Below are 17,757 nucleotides of genomic sequence, written 5' to 3' on the forward strand. Positions count from 1 at the left end.
TCAGGGAGTATTACCATACTAAATGCAACTGGTAGGATGAATTACCTACTGAGGGCTTAGACTAAGAGTTGTGAAAAGAAACTGGCCAGCAGTCTGCATTTGTGGAGTGATCCTGCGAAAGGGAATTCACCTTGTACCAGGAGCAAGGTTGGAGGGACGTACAACGTCTAGAAAGTGGGAGTAAAGAGGATAAAGCGAGCTGATACCACTCTCTCCTAAACCCAAACTTTAGTTCAAAATACTGTATTCCAAAAGCACAGCTGATATCTTTAAACACTTTCACATGTGGAAGTTTCACCGTAGCCAGGATTTGTATTTGCTCTTCGGCAGTGTACTGAAGCAATCCAAGACTAATGAAAGCCGAGGGTAACTCTGGCCCAGCCTGTGTAAGTGGGCTCTCTATCATCTGTGAGGTCTTAAAGTGGTTTTTATTGCTCTGCTGTGGGATCTGAGCTTTGTGGGCTTTAAAAGGTTCTTGGCAGGGGCCTGGCTCTGCTTAGCAGTACTTACCTCAGACTTAGTGATATGGTGTTGGCATTTGTGAGTGTCCTTCCCATCTCTCTGACACATGGGATCACTTGTTTTCACTGATGTCAGGATGGTATTTCATATAACATCCACAGTTTGCATTTAGCAAGCAAACAAGCAGCAAAAGAAAGGAGATGTTGCCCTGAATGAGCATAACATCTGGTGCAATAAGAGTGCTACATCTAGTCTCCCACTTCTGAAGACCTGGAAAATGTGAATTTGGCCAGCTGAAGGGGACCATAGCCCAACTCTGCTTTACCACATTGCTGGGCTTGGCTTACCTGCATCTTTTTGAGAGGCTAACTGCATGATTTATGGATAAGAGAGCCTCTGTTTCCTTGCCTCTCTGAACTCTGGGAATGGGCACCTGGAGGTGAAGACTTCTGACCTGGAATCACCTCCTGAAGAAGTACTGATATACTTGGAGATCTCACTTCAAACCAGCTCCCTAAGGACTTGTTTACATTTGGAAGTTAAATTACCTACACACACTTCGTAACAGCCAACAGGAGTGATGTTGAGTGTTTTTATACTCCTGAGACATAGGGGTAAAAGAAAATACCGTGTTGTCACTTCTAGGGCTCTGAATGACATGATGGTGACTGATTTATGAGGGTGCTGTAGCCTCATCTATCACTCAGCCATATCTCAGATGTATTATTGACATCTTCAGTGCCAGTTAGTGAGGGAATAAAGATGCTTGAATATGACATTTTGGCATCCAGCTAAATGACCTCCTTATCACAAATCCTTTGAAGTGTATAAGGGAGATGGTTCCATTTGGAGGTTTTGATTGTTGCTCTTACATTTTTCAGTTCAATGTGTTATGTGGAGGATGAACACATTGACAGATCAAAAAAACCAAGAGGGGAGACCAAGCTAATCTCAGTATTGGTGTAGTCCTCCCTCAAAGTACTGCTGGCTGATTGTCCTGGAGTTTATGGGAATGCACAAGGCATTTGTGCTTACAAATTTTGTGGAGGGAAAATTCCCTGTTGTGACCAAAAGGAAGTCTTTGAAGTGAATACTTTGTCAAATTTTGTCTATAGAGTCCATTTCTTTTTTTCAGGGCTGGAAGAATATGACTGATTCCAGGAGAAAGGCTCAGGCCTTACCATGGGGAAAATGAGAAGAGTATTTGGATTTACCATGTGGGAGCCTGGTGTTGTCAGTAGAGTTTAGCTGGATCTTGTAACATAGGTACCTCAGATGACTTTCTGCCACCCCTGCATTCACCAGATTTTGGTGCTCATTAGGGTTTGGAGGTCAGTGGGAACAGTAAAGACTTGCCTAAATTGTGGCTGTTTGCTACAAGAGCCAAGGAAATGGAGTACTACAAGAAAGCTGCACAATGCTATGATGTTGAAGTCAAACTGGCAGCCACTTAAAAGCAGTTAGAGATCAATATTGCTTAACATCTTCAGTAATGACCTGGATCATGGGATGGAGTTTGTAGCACAGTTCTGCACCTGAATAACCCTCTGCAACAGCACAGGCTAGGGACCAGCTGGCTAGAAAGCAGCTCTGCAGAAAAAGGACCAATGGGTCTTGGGGGACAAGAAGTTGAACATGAGTCAGTGGTGTGGTCTTATGGCATGGTGGCTAAGAGGATACTGGACTTTATTAGTAAGAATGTTGTAAGCACATCAAGGAGGGGGTTTATTCACTCTGTTTGGCATTCCAGTACTCCACTTAACTGGAGTACTGGAGTGTCCAGTTTGGGGCTCCCCAGATACAGAGATATGTTGAAACATTGGACAAGTCCAGTGAAAGGCCACCAAGTTGGTCGGGGGGCTGGAGCACACAGCATATGTGAAATGCTGAGGGACCTGGGTTTGTTCAGTCTCAAGAAGAGAGAGCTCAGGGTGGGATCTTATTGCTGTTTTCTGCTACCTAATAGGTGGCTCTACAGAAGATTTTTCTTGGAAATGCACAAAAAAAAACCAACCCAAAAAACCACCAAAAGCAATGAACAAAGGTTGCAGCAATGGAAATCTGATTAGATACAAGGAAAAAAGTCTTCACCTGGAGAGTGGTTTAGCCCTGGAACAGGTGCCCAAGGAGTTCGGGGAATATTTATCTGTAGAGGTTTTCAAAACTTGCCTGGGCAAATTCCTGAGCAACCTGATGTAACATCAAAGCTGGCTGTGCTTTGAGCAGGAGGTTGGACTGGGTAGGCTCCAGATATTGCTTCCAACTAAATTATCGTATGGTTTATGTGCTGCAGTCCCAACAGGTGACTTTTTTCCTGGATATATTTTCAATATTAAGATCTGCAAAAAGTCCACGTAAAAGAAGCTTTTAAAATCATGGTGCCTTATTTTCTATGCTAGGGGATTTCATCCCCATCTGTAATTGAAGCATATTGAGTTTCTTCTGCTTTTCTGCTCATTTTGGCTAGTGCAGGTTGAGCTGGAGCAGCCTGGCAACAGGACAGTTGGGGATTTCACTACTGATATTTGTGAATATGGAGTATTGGTCTGTGCCTGAAGAAGCTGGGTATCTAGGGTACATGTATGCTGGTAAACTAGCAGCACCAGGGGCTGAACACAGATACTGGAAATAGGTCTTCTGTACTGTTAAATTGTAGCATGGTCTATAGCATGGTTTGTTGCCTTGGCCTAGCTAACACTCTCCTAGGCAGTCCAGAAGATGGTTTGAGGTTGGTTATAGGACAGGCACTGGGTGTCACCACGCTGTTTTGGAGGGTAAGATTGTTTAATAGCATGGATGTGGGTTGTTCCACCACAGTTGGCCTCAGGGCCAGGGAATGGGCCAGGGTACATTTTTATTTACCAGTGAACATGTAGCCAGTGTAGGCTGGGCCTAGGCACTGTTAAAATACAAGTAGGGATTGCAGTGTTAGGGCCTGCTCTGGCAGATGGAGCTACATAGAAGAGACTTATAACTCAAGCTCCATCTGCATTGGTAGCGGGGCAGGGGAAGGGGCTACAGCAGGGACCCACAGCTGCCTTTAGGCAGTATGGCATGTTGTTTTCCGTGGGTAGTATGGGCAAGGCTGTCCTCTCCTGTGGAAAAGGAAAGCTACTACCTGATAAAGGTAGCATCAGGGTTGTGCTCACCTACCATGTACACATCACCTACTCTGTACTAAATACAGTGAGAAAGAGCCTGCTGTCTGCCCCTGTGGCTGGCTGACCTTGTGTCCATGCAACTGAACCCTCTACCACGTACCTGCTCCTCTACTTTCTGTCCAAAATATCTGGGTCCACTTTCTGCAAATTGATTGGGACTAGCCCTGTTATATCTCAGACTATATTACCTGTTTGGGGTAATGCTAGTTGGCAAAATCATTCTAAGGAACAGGGTAGCACTTAAACAAGGGGGATAATGGTGGGTCTGGATTCGAACCCTGTTTGGTTTCCTAGTGCAGATGCTGCTGCTGAAATCAGTATGGATGGAGACCGTAGCCTGCTCAGAACTGCGTGGGAGGAAGGAGGTCATTGATACCAAGACATGCCTGGTGATGGCTAGAAAAGCTGGTGATGTTAGTGTGAGGGTATATGACAGATAAAACTCCTAGAAGTGTGTTCAATGTGCTGAATCTACAGATCTGGCACCTGAAGAGTCAGTCCAGTTTGTTAAGGTGGGGGGCAGAGTCTGTAGTTTGTTACTGCTCATTCCTACAAGAGGAGCGTCCCAAAGGCTGACCATCTCTGGTGATGATGTATGCAAAAGACTTGTCGTGCCTCTCACAGGACCAGTAATGGGTAATTCCCCACCCTCCCACGGAGGTAGGGTGCTCCTGTGCTGGGGCGTGAGGCCCCTGTGCAGACAGCCGTGGGATGCTGTCTGTTTTGCATGAGAACAATAATAAATAAAAAGAATAGGTGCCTTCCATGAAATCCTGTGCGGTGCTTAGATTTGATGAGTTTCTCTAACTGGACATTTGACAAAAAGACAATAAAGCAGGATTGCTGCATGCCAGATGTTTCCACTGGAACCTCTGACACGCGTTGGTTGAAAAATCCCCTAAGGAAGTTTGGGTGGTTCAGTATGAAAATGCTCACATGGGGCCCTGTTCTTTTGTCATTTGCAGCATGTGAAATAAAATGCTGCCTTTGATTTGAGAAAAAAGACATTTTGTCCTCTAGGCTTAGTTTTCTGTGACTTTCCCATGTCTCTCATGGCTTTTGTTGTTGTGCTGGTTCTAGCATTCGATACCTTTTGGGGTTCATTTTCCCTTTCCCTGCCTCCCAATTAGTGACCAAAAGAGGTTTGTATTCCTTTCTCTGTAGCTTTTGTGTTGCTTTTAGCAATAGCTTAATGTTGAAGAAATGTCTTCTTGTCAGCTTCCCCTTGTGCTTGGCCCTGGCTGGACAGTGAAAGCAAACTATCAGTCTAGCACCTAAAAATTCGAGAGCTTGTCTGTACAAATCATTTTCATCTCAGCTGGGAAAACAGGCACAACCATCTGACAAAAAATAATACTTGGGAAAATATTTATTTTGGGGGCTTTCCATATCCTAAATTCCTGATGTGACAAACATTTCTACTTGCATGGAATAAACATGCTTAACAGAATATTTCTACCTGGATGGTACTTAGAAATACAACATCTTCTAAGAGCAGACAGGGATGCTGATCACCTCAGTCTGCAGAAGTGGGCCAGAAATGGTGACTTGATACAACTCTCTTGGACATAACAAAGGCTAATAAACGCCTACCCAAACTCCCCCTATTTCTTCCCCTCAAAATGAAACAGGCTGTACTGGGTTTGCATGGCAAGGTTTTGGTAGCAGAGGGGCTACAGGGATGGCTCCTGTGAGAAGCTGCTGGAAGCTTCCACTGTGTCCAATAGAGCCAATGCCAGCCGGCTCCAAGACGGACCCACTGCTGGCCAAGGCCGAGCCCATCAGTGACGGTGGTAGCGCCTCTGGGATAGCATAGTTAAGAAGGGGGAGAAAAAACTGTACAACAGCAACTGCACCCAGAGAGAGGAGTGAGAATATGTGAGAGGCACAACCCTGCAGACCCCAAGGTCAGTGGAGAAGGTGGAGGAGGTGCTCCAGGAGCTGGAGCAAAGATTCCCCTGCAGCCCGTGGGGAAGACCATGGTGAGGCAGGCTGTCCCCCTGCAGCCCGTGGAGGTCCATGGTAGAGCAGAGATCCACCTGCAGCCTGTGCAGAACCCCACACCGGAGCAGGAGGATGCCTGAAGGAGGCTGGGACCCTGTGGGAAGCCCATGCTGGAGCAGGCTCCTGGCAGGACCTGTGACCCCGTGGAGAGAGGAGCCCAGGCTGGAGCAGGTTTGCTGTCAGGACTTGTGACCCCGCGGGGGACCCATGCTGGAGCAGTCTGTTCCTGAAGGACTGCGCCCTGTGGAAGGGACCCACGCTGGAGCAGTTCGTGAAGAACTGCAGCCCGTGGGAAGGACTCACACTGGAGAAGTTCGTGGAGGACTGTCTGCCATGGGAGGGACCCCATGCTGGAGGAGGGGAAGAGTGTGAGGAGTCCTCCCCTGCGGAGGAAGGAGCGGCAGAGACAACGTGTGATGAACTGACTGCAAACCCCATTCCCCGTCCCTCTGGAGGGGAGGAGGGAAGAGAAATCAGGAATGAAGTTGAGCGCGGGAAGAAGGGAGGGGTAGAAGGAAGGTGTTTTGAGATTTAATTTTTATTTCTCATTACCCTACTCTGATTTGATTGGTAATAAATTAAACTAATTTCCCCAAGTCGAGTCTGTTTTGCCTGTGATGGTAATTGGTGAATGATCTCTCCCTGTCCTTATCTCGACCCAGGAGCCTTTTCATTATATTTTCTCTCCCCTGTCCAGCTGAGGAGGGGGGTGACAGAGTGGCTTTGGTGGGCACCTGGCATCCAGCCAGGGTCAACCCACCACACAAGTAAAAACTGGAAAAAATCAACACACCCTGATCAGATCAGAGTTTTACCCTTCTCTGAACAAGATCACAATGTCCATCTCCCTTGCACCCGTGAGGTGGGAATTTGCTAATAACATTGCATGTTACTGTGATCAATTGCATCATCAGACAGCTAAATAATCTACAGGAATTACATATGAATATTATAACTGTACTATTAACATGTTTTATTGTCCTATGACAGTCTCTTCACTTATGGGGAAGCTTGTAGTGTTTCTGCATAAATATATTGGAGTGAGACTCCAAAGATCTGAGTCTTTTTCCATGTTCTGCACTGATTTTCTGTTGTTAGTCTTTTTACTTTTCTATGACTCTGTTTCTCCATCTGTTAAAATGAAGATACTGATACCTGTCTTAGAGTCCTTTCAGGCCTTTATAGAATAAATGCGAGGTAAGAAGGAATTATTTTTATTATGGACAGCCTTTTCCCTTTGGAAAGAAACCATCTTTTATTTGCAGCTGTCTTTCTACAGAGCTATGGGGATTTCTGATTCCTCACTGTTCTTTTTGGTAATTTTATTTCATCAATTTACAATTTATTAGAGGTGTTTGAGAGTCAGATACACCTTCCCATGTAAACACAAAGATTTTTTAATACTCATGGAAAGCTCATATGTATGTGCTCTCACAGTCTGCATCTGGTAACTTTTTTTTAGGCAATTTCTGATGTGAATGGACAAATATTCACAAATAGGTATCCTTTTTCTCTTTTAGAGTGTCAGTCAGCTACTGCTCTCCAACTCATGATCAAGCGCTGTCATGGGAAGAGAAGCTGCAGCATATATGCCAGCACCTATGAATTTGGAGATCCTTGTTACCCAGGCATCCGAAAGCATCTTAATGTCATCTACACCTGTGGTGAGCCACGAAATTCTCTTACTTTGACTCTCATTGGGGTATGTGTTTGATGAACAGTGGTATGTGAAGAACGACAAGACTTGTAATCACACCTAAAAAGTTGTTGAACTTCCAGTTGGCTCATGGTGATTCTTATTTGGTCAACAAGGGAAAGCTCTGTGGATCACCAGAGTGGTTTAATTCTGTCTCTTTTTCTACTCATTGGCTTGGTAGAAAAAGCAGAAAACATGGAAATGATGTTTTTGTTAACCCGTTCAACGCTGCCTCCGCAAGGCAGGAAAATCTGGTGGTGCAATCAATCCACATCCTGAATGTTAGCATCCTGCCATTTCATTTGACTGCAGCAAAATTGTGGTTAGCAGTAGGATCCTTATTACTTTGTTCTGTATCTCATTTTGTGCAGTAGAATAAGACAATCACCAATCCATATTCATCCATGGCATTAGTAGAAAATCAGTCCCAAAATCTTCAGGTGAACATTGTAACATTTTCCTAACAAAATATTGTTATTTGAAAAAAAACCCAAACAAACAGTTGGAGCTCTCAGTTGGGAGCTTAAGTCATGGTGTTGAGCAGACAATGTACTCCTGCTTGACTAGTCATCTTATTTTGCAACAGAGAAAAAAATGTTCCTCTCTGAGCTCTGTGATGTGAAGATAACATCAGGCCTGTCTTCTTCCAGTGATGACATTTTGGTCATTTGTAGCTGATATATTTGAAAATATTTGCATGAGGGTTTTGCTTACATAGTTGTTACTAGGATCAGTTCAGTCTCTCTTTCCATTCCTTTTTACGTCCACCTGGAAGAGGAAATTCTGGTGCTGTTTTGAATCTGCTGAGTAGATGGCTGAGCATGGAGTAGAGGAGGTGCTGGCTGTATCCTCAGGCAACAACAGGTCTATGGGTCAATCTCGGTGTATGACTGCAGCACGCTGAATCTGATAGATGGTATTTGAGACGGAGTCACTATGGTGTTTTGTACAGTTGCTGTAGCATGGCTGGTGTACTGCACCTTGAAGAGCAGAGAGAGAAATGCAGGAGCATCAGGCTCTGAGCTCCTGTCTGGCTGTTGTTTCATTTGGCAGGCATGGCAGGAAGGTTGAATTATTTTTCTCTTGGTTTCTTTGTTTTTGTTTGAAATGATGTAGCAAGAAGTAGCAAGGCTATCCATGCAAAGCCTTGTGAATTTTCTAACCAGGAAGGTGATGTTGTTATATCACTTTTCTTGCAAAGAGGCTGGAGAGAAGCTTATCCTCATGGGGATTTGATGGAAACTAAAGCAATGCAGCAAAACAGGAGCTTCATAACTCAGAAATCCAGGAACAAACCAAACAGAGCCCCATGATGTATTTCCAAGAGGATATCTCCTTCAAAGGCTTCCGCAGCCTTATTCTGGCATTGTGGTCCTGGTCCCAAAGTCCACTACAAAAGACATTAATGATCTCTTAATCTGACCGTAACTTTCCTAGTCATAGCCTAACTGCATCAGGAAATGAGTCACGCTTGAGAGCACAAAATGGCATGTTTTGCTTTTTAGTGGGTGAAATCTGCCTCATCCTTTGAAGGTGGCCATGGCTGCTTTTCAAAACCGTGATCTCAGACATGTCTCTGAGCTGGATTTTGTGATCATCAGACACATATTTCTCCTCTCAAACAGCAAAATCCTTCAAAATGTAAAACCCAAATAAACAAGAAATCAAATTCCAGTCCCATGTGCTCGTGCTGGACAGAAGTAAATCCTAGCATTCTTTTAAAAGAAATGATAAACCCAAGCAATTTGATGTTCTTATGGTTTAGAGAACAATTGCAGTCTAGAAAACCTCCTGTTGGATACCTCTTTGTTTCAGGTTTCCATAAGGCTGCATGCATTGTTGCTCCTAGTACGGTGTGCTCCTACTTTCACAAAACCTGTGGGAGTCAAAGGGGACAGGCTTTGACTGGTAAACATGACCTGTATCTAGGTACATATCGCTATGCCCCGCATCTTGTAGCTGGAAACACTTGATCCCTGGAGTGCAGGAGGTGGCTTTGCTGATATTTGCTGGAGAGCAGTGCAAGATGCAAAGTAACCCTGGCATAGCTTGGGAAACATGATGGGTGTACAAAATGGGTTTCTCTGAGCATCACTTCAGCCTTTCTCATGGCTGGTTCAAATGGGTGACTTCATCACTCTCTGAGATCAAGCGGTGCAGCCAGTCGGCTCTTCTCTGTCACTCCTCAGCTGCCAAGGTGTGGCAGAAGTGTCCTCCCATGCTTCTGCAGTTTGGACCATGTCACTGGTCTCACCTGTGACAAAAACTGCGATGTGTCCTTGATCACTGTTACAGATCCGCTGTGCTGCTTCAGAAGAGGTGGTGAGACCAAGCATATTGATGGACATTTCCCATGTGAGAAACCTCAGTAATTACGGGGACAGGGCAGCTGAACTCTGCTCTTGGTGCTAAAGCATGGGGAGGGCTGGAAAGAGAAAAATATGTCTTCTGCTGATAGCAATTCATGAAAAAAAAATATCTGTTGAGGGAGTAATTTATGAGGTAATAAAAGGTAATATTAATTGAAAACTCATGTGTTGTTAGCAGAAATCGTGGCCCTTTTGCTGAGGTGGACTTTGTGAAAGGCATTAATGCTGGTGTTGGCAGTGTAGAGCAATGACGAGTGAACAGCTAGTGAGGTGACTTATCTCCCCGTCCTGGCAGGAGAACATCTGCAAGAGTCTCTCAGGTCAGCACGTACAGACTGTTCTTCTCTGACTTGACAGCAGGAGATGAGGCCTATCCTGGATCTCCAAGAGGTAAATGGATGAGGCAACAGCTTTGATTTCTTTAAGCCACGTCCAAATTTCTTGGCGGTTCATTCCTCTAGCCTCCGTGTTTTATTGGACATGAGAATTCCTGCCAGACATACACAATTTTGTTGATGAATCTGGCTTTAAGTAAAGGTGTCATCTAACATTTTGCCCAGCTGTAGTTTTTTGAATAATTTGTTGTAATTACTCCAGCCGGTGGGAGTGTCTCAAGTCAGTTGTTCTCCGTATCGTATTATATCCCTTTGCATCCAGCATTAAAGGCCTATTGGCATCACTTAGCTGAGAGGGAAATGCTACAAGTTAGCGTGTATGTACAAGATGATTGAAACAAGCAAGTAACCGGCAGCCCGATGCGATAGGGATCTCTTGTGTGCATTAGGCTCTCATTAGCCTAGCCAAGGAAACAGATGAAAAATCCTCCAACGTAAAAACATTCCAAACCTGAACCTTGGCAGGAGCTGAAATACTAAATTTTGTCCCAAAGCCAGATTTAGCTAATGGGATGGTGTGGAAGGTGGGATTTTCCAGTATGCGGGTCCCATTACTGCATTAATAAATACATTAATTGTTTTTTTTAAAGGGAAAGGCAAGTTAATTCTGGGAAAGCACATAACATGTGGTGGGGCTGCTTTCTGAGTGTGGCAGCTGTAACTAGAGGGAGATATAAAAATTTTAGCTCTGCCTTTTCTTTAAAATACCCTGAAACTCTCAGAGGATAACAGCAAATAAGAGGGTATTAATGCAGCTGAGAAAAATAGTGCAACAAAGTCTTTCTCCCTTTCTTTCTGTTCCCCCCCATCTCCTGGTCTCCCTGTCTCTCTGTCTCTGTCTGTCTTTGGTATAAAGCATTGTATTTATATCTGCAGGTAGCTTGTTAGTGTCATTACTGCTGTGGTTTCGTACTTAATGATAAAAGTTACGGTACTCCTGACCTTTTCCTTTTTCTTAATTGTCCACTTATTACCTTCAAAGACTCCCTTTAATTCTCTAGATCTCTTTCCTCTCTAGTATACTCGACTTGTTTTTTTGTCCTCTGTTTAAGTCCTAACTCAGCAATGTATTAAAACATTGTGTTGAATTTTTTTCACGTGCGTAATGCCACTTGGATTCAAGGAAGTGTTTAAGTGTGTGCTTTATTTTAAGACCCCTGCATAAATACCATGAAAGTTAAATATTTTCTCACATACTTCCCTGAGTGGGGATGAGGGGCTTGTCTCTGTGTAAAGAGAAACCTTATTCTTAGCACTGAAAGTCAAGAGAAGGGAGCAATCCAGAGTGCCTACTGTCCCGACCGCCAGACCTGCCTCCCTGTGCAGTCAATGGAGGCTCTAAATGTAAACTCTCTGCTAAGTACCTGCTGTTCTTTAAATACAGGCATCGGGCAGAAATGGCCTGATGAGAAACAAAAAAAAAAAGATGGAGATTGTGAATTTCTTTGTATCAAGGAGTGTCTCGGTGGGTTGGCTATTGGTCCTGATAACTGGTGACATTTAGTGCCTTTGTTAGACATATGTTGGACAAAATGGAGGAAATGTGGCCTTGGATATATTTTTGGTGTGAATATCCATTGTGTGTTTAGATGTGTGTTTGCCTTCTGCTTGATTCATGCTCGATGGAAAGGAGTCATTGGGCTGAGAGCTAATGAACTGCCATGGTAACTCATAAATTGCTTGGAAAATCCTGCAGTTCTGCCACATTAATAATCTTTCCATCCTGCTTTATGAGGCAATAAGCTGAGTCCCAGAGGCCAAGTGCTTCACATCCCGATGAGAGAACTGGGCAGGTAAAGGATAAAGCATGAACGCAGGGACAGCATCTACTATTTTGCAGTGTCTGATGCTGCTGGGAGACCAAAAGGGGTCAATGGGATGTGGAAGAGATGCTCTGGGGTGATGGGGGTGTGCTGACCTTTGCTTTCTCTGGGTACTTGGGACAGCGGTCTGGCTTCCTCCAAAATGTTGTGTTTAAATAAATATTCTATCAAGTTGGACTACAGGTAGGGTATGTGTTAGACGAGAGCTCCGAGGTGGTTGACTCATGATGGTGGTTGATTACTCATGATGGTGATGAGGAGGGAGGCTGAAGAGCCACACAAATTCTCTCCTGTCATCTCAAAGGGACTGTGCTTGAGTCCATTAGCTCCTGTGCAGTAAATCTATCAATGCCTCAGGCTGGATGAATGTAATGGTCCCTTTTGCTCTTAAAATTTATGAATTCACGAATGTAGAAAATGTATTTTTATCACTGCAAAAACACTTTCTGTTGCTATAAAAAGCAATGTCCAAAATTTGCAAAAAATAGAAAAGGGGAAATTCTAGACTTCCAAGAAGAAACAAAAACCTTTTAGACCCTTTTGAAACAGGGCAATGCAGACAGAGTCTTCCTAGAAAAAGACAGACACAGAATATATAATGCAGATTTTCTTTCTTCAAATGTTGAAATAAAATTGATGTTAACAAACAAGTAAACATTTTAGGCAATCTAGCTCTAGGGATGCTAAACTGAATGTACAGTGTTTGATGATGTCTGTTTAACTGTGATTCTAGTGTCATACTGCAAAGCAGAACTCACAAACATGTAGATTTAAAACTCATGGCCACATAGTTTGACCTACCAAATAAATAAAGAACGGAATAATGATATAATGTAATTCCATTATGTGGCTACTTTCAATGTCGAGACACTGGGTTCAGAGATGGTTTGGGACATCTGTTCAAATCCTGTGTCTTATTTTCCTTCTTTCCTTTTGCTTCTCTTCAAGCTATAGTGTATTTTTTAAAATGCTATCCAGTCCTCATGTAATGACGGCAATAATGAAAAATTCATGAAGTGGGATTCATCTGACCGTGGAGCCATAGAGATTTATAGTGTAGACGTTCCCATCTGAGAAAAATTCCTTTTACAGGTAATGGAGAGAAACAGCTGCTTTTGAGGCACAAATCATCTCATCCTAAAGTAGGTGCCTGAAAGAGATGAACTGGGTATTTGAAGTGGCAGTTCTCCTGTACTGACTATAAAGAGAGCTTCTGGTGCTTAGCTGAGATGTTGTTATCTACATGTAGGACCTCTACAGTGCAAGTATCTACATCTGGTTAGATGGCTTTCAACAACCGTGTTCTTATGCAAATGCTCCTTTTGATCAAAATTATCACTGCCACATAATGATAAAGATAATGCCTGTGTTTTCTCCTTACATTTATTGGTTTCCACTCCCACCATTTGACTGGATCTCCAATTATCATAGATTTATCCAGGTAAAAGAGATGAACGTGATGCTTATTTAAGTTCTTAAGGAGGATTTCTTCCTCTGAACCTTGAGAAATTACCCGTAGCCAGACAGGAGTGTCAGTGCTGGAAAAGTTCTCAAATAGCAGCTCGGTGCTTCGCACCCCAGCTTAGGGTTATAACAGTCTCCAGACTTGGGTTTGGAGAAGGATTTTCCTGGTAATTGTATTTGCATGGGATTGAGCTCCACTTTCTACATTTCACCTTTATAAATTCCCTTGATGTTTCTAGGAGCTAGGATGGGGTCGATAGTTTTGCTGTCTTCCTTGACTGGCTTTCAGGTTTTTATTCTTTTGGTCTTGTTCTCAAGGTCAGATTTGTTGCAGACTTTCAGGGACTGGTATGGGAGAGGGGGCAGAGTAGATTTTTCATTGGTGATGTAGCATCTGTTGCCTGTTCCTGCAAGTGAATGGACTTGTTAAACCTCCTTCCAGCCTTTTGCACATTTTCATCCAGAGGAAGGAAAAGCAAGCAGCTGGTTTCTCCTTTCAGAAACTTAGACCTCACTTTCAGAAATACTCATACTTCACAGAACCTGTTAAAAAAGCATGTGGCAGTGTAACTAAAGACTACACCATAATGGGTAACCACAAAACTTAAGGCTGACATTTTCCAACTTGGGAGGCTGTGACTTTGTTATCTTTGGTGATGTTGTCTTAACAATTTTTGTGGATGCAGTTTCCTGGATCTTAGAGAGAAGCAAAGAAGGAAGCCCCTCAGTCAGCAAGGCTCATATAATTTGGATTCATGGCTCAGATCTGTTGGAGATCATGGATTACCTGAGGGCAAAGGCAAGATGCCATCTCTTTTGCTGACCAGCGCTAAAGTGAGAGGGGCACGCACTTTACTAACCGGCTTGGAGGTACCTGCTAATAACAGAGACTACAGTAGCTCTGCCATCTTACATCAAGGAGGAATATGCTATAGAGGCAAAGAACTATTTAGGTTTAATGTTAATGACTGCACAAGAATGTGAAATGTGAGTGACATGGCACAAACAGCCTGATTCGTTTTAAGATGGAGCTTGGTAAATTAGGTAATTGGAGGCTGTCGTTGTGCTGCTCCTGTTTGTCTTTGCTTACTGTACAACTCATTGTAGCTTAATCTGAATCACACATCCAGAAGAGTCCGAACACGTATGGCCTGGCTGGCCCAGACACAGCAACTCTTCATTACCAGAGCAGAATGAGCCTGTGTCTGACATAGATTAGGGTAAATAAATATTCTGAGGAAGCAGAGCTCTGCATCTCAGGTGGAGGAGGAGCAGGTAATGCTGTCACTTCAAGGGAAAGGCTCCAAAGCCCTTTGATTCTTGCAGAGAAGAAATGGAGACATGGAGATAAAAATCATTGCCTTGGGCATGGGGAGGAATGAAGAATGGGCTGGAGGAAGCAGAGAGGGAGTTCAAAGGACAACTTTTACGATGATCCTAAGCAGAATGAGCTGTAAGACAAGTGCCGCCTTACAGTTAGGCAAGCTTTGCAAGCCTGCTGCTGTGGTCCTCCATCTCTGCCATTACTGAGAAACATACAGAGCTTCTACTATGGAAAAAAAGTCCCATAAAGCATTAGCTAAAGTACTCTGCAACCCCTGGCCCCCAGCGTTCATAAGGTGTGTGCACCTGAGGCCTTTATTCCTTTTCTCTGTTTTTTTTGGTTTTGTTTTAGTTGATAAGGACCATGGTCTAAAAGTCATTGGGGAGTGCATCAGGGGCTCGCTGCGAGATTTGCGGTGAGTGTGAGGGGCTGCTGCAGGTCATTTTGCTCAGGGTCCGTGCTGCTCCTGGCTAGGGGCTGCTGGAGTTACAGTCACGGCTGGATGCAGGCAAGGGTGGTCGGGCTGTCGTGGTGGAGTGGGTGATGGCAAGGATGGGAAGGAGGCAGGCGGGACTTTTTTCATTCTGGTATTATCCATATATTTTAGAAATTTAGAAATTTAAGAAATGTTTCAGAATGGACCCAGAGTTTCTATTGTAATAACTGTAATGCTAAACTGCACTATAACCAAGATTTTATGGTGGCTGACAAAACTTTGAGGTTTCTAAATAGATTTGCTCATTGAATGATTTCCTCTGGCATAAATATGCACGTATCCTTGGGGCTGAATAGCAATCTCCAAACTGGAGAACTGATTTCAGGCTGGGGGTGGATCTGGGGGTCTGCCTGGCTGTCCTGAGGCCTCCCTGCTTGAATAGGGAGGACACAACCTTGAAAGCAGTTGTGATCCATCCATGATTTCACCCCAGAAAAGCAGATCTACCTGAGAATGGTTGCGCAAGATGACATCTGAATGTAGCTTATCTAAAGGAAATCTTTCAGGAAGTCTGGAGAAAGATAAATGAAACAAAATTAAAGTTACATGGGTTATCTATATGGTGATTTTTTTTTTTTTTTTTTTTTTCTGTAAGCATAACCCTGCTGTCCAGACTTTTTTTTCTTTGTCATACTGTCTCCCTTAATGGTGTTCTTTTAAAAGTTCTGGCCATGAATAAGTGGTAGATATTTACCATTTTATTGTCACAGGCTACTTTTTACCTGGGAACCTCATCGAATAGCCTCATTAAATAGGGTTACTGTTGGTTCTCCATGCCTGTCAAGACCTGCACACGTTTCAAATATAGTAATTAACAGTAATGTTGCCACATATGAGTCGTCTTTACTGAGAAGGCAGTAAGCAGCCAGTCTGCCAGCCTCTTTCATGCAGGAGACTGCAGGCTATAGCCAGAGGAATGTCTCAGCAATGAATGGCTGACCCTTCATTCAGTGATCACCCTAACTCCTCCTAATTGAGGTTAATGCCAAAAGCATTGACACCTTGATGCTAACTCATTAGTGCCTGGAGGCTACTGGAGATTGCTGACAGCTCAGTGAAACACTCATTAGATTAAATTTAAAGGGAGCGCTTGACACCATGACCAATTAAGATATATTTGCATGGATCACATATATATTTGCCTTTCCTTTTTGAAAATGTATCAAGACAATGCCATTCCCTTGCACCATTTATAGAAGGATTCACAGCTGGTGTCTTTCTGCGAGCACGTGCACATTTCTCTGCTGCGCACGTACCACTGCCCTGCTGTTTTCTAGCTGCCCTCTCTTCTCTTTCTCCACTTTAATGCGAAGCAAACAGGAAATTCTCTGGGATTTGGAAAATCCTTGTTCCTGACCATGAAAAGAGAACTGGAAGAGTGGGATGGAGAGGGGAAATAAATAGCAATTTTTGTGAAAGCCACCAAAGATGCAAATATATGCGACCTCCGTGATGGGGTCCCTTGGTACAATTGGGGTTTGTGAGCTGCTGCTGAAATAGAATAACAGTAACAGCCACTCAGGGGTGTCTGTAGCCCATTGATGAAAGGTACACGGGCATCAAATGTGTATTTAATTGCTGGGAAGTGCACTAATAATTTACGCAATGTTGCCATGCCTACAGGCCTCAGCAAGGACTGTCCTGTTGTGCAATATGCTCACTTACTAAAAAGCAGTCCCTGCTATGAGTAATTTAGTGGCTACACAGGCAGGGCCAGGCAGACTTTGGGAGAAAGTATTAGTTTCATTTTATACATGGAGGCAACATTTACACAAGGGTTTGTGTCATAGGAGCTGAACATAAGATCTATCAACATAATGCCTTACCTGTGCTTGCCTCCTCCCTGCCTAGTAGCTTATTGATGTATATTCTGTGTATATTTGTTAGATGAGTAGATCCATGCTTTGTTCTCCAGGTGGACTTTTCACCATGCCATATTTCATGCCTAATCCTTTCTTACATGAGATGAAAAGAAAGCAGCAGGATGTGGCAAGATTATTTATATTTTTTTCCTACCTTGAACCTGAGCTGTGGCTCTCCACAGCCAAAACAACTAGGAAGAGAGCTCCGTAGCAGGCAGCTGTTAACACCCCCTGCCCTACATGGACTAGGCAGGGAGGAGGATGTTGAGCCTTATATGACTTATGTGATATATAATGGCTGGGTGATGGCCAATCAGGGTGTCTTCAGCCGTATGTCAAGAGCATTTCTCTTGTTCCAGTCCAAGTTCTCATCTGGGAAAGGCCAAGTGATGGTAGGGTGTAGAGGCTGACATTTCTGTGTCTTCTCACTACCTGGAAACATGCCCAGCCCCATTTCGTCCTTCAGTGGTGTGACAGAAGTCCAGGGAGCCACTCTTTTCCCCCACTTTGGACATTTTCTTGCATTCCTGTTGGATCTCCAAGGCCCGATGCATGGATATTTTATATTTTGGCTGTATGGAGGTCTTGGAATGGGCTTTTACAGTGTTGGTGTTTGGACATCCCTGCACTAGAGCTCAGAGATGGGCATGCCTGTGAGTCATTTAAGAGTAGAAGCCCCCAAAAAGTTCCTTAGGTAATGT

The 17,757-nt window shown here is 43.7% G+C and overlaps 1 protein-coding gene across 2 annotated transcripts in view; it reads left to right on the forward strand.

Annotated features, from left to right (window-relative positions):
- EVA1A (eva-1 homolog A, regulator of programmed cell death) overlaps positions 1–17,757 on the forward strand; it is a gene marked incomplete at both ends in the record, with an annotated part of 209,026 nt that overhangs the window by 100,460 nt on the left and 90,809 nt on the right. For both annotated transcript variants that reach the window (XM_082305937.1, XM_082305936.1), the window contains one exon: positions 7,148–7,291. In XM_082305937.1, the coding sequence (XP_082162063.1) occupies positions 7,148–7,291 (144 nt within the window). The remainder of the gene's footprint in view (positions 1–7,147; positions 7,292–17,757) is intronic.

The sequence above is a fragment of the Platalea leucorodia genome, assembly GCF_965183815.1.
Source record: "Platalea leucorodia genome assembly, chromosome: 3".
NCBI lineage: Eukaryota > Metazoa > Chordata > Aves > Pelecaniformes > Threskiornithidae > Platalea > Platalea leucorodia.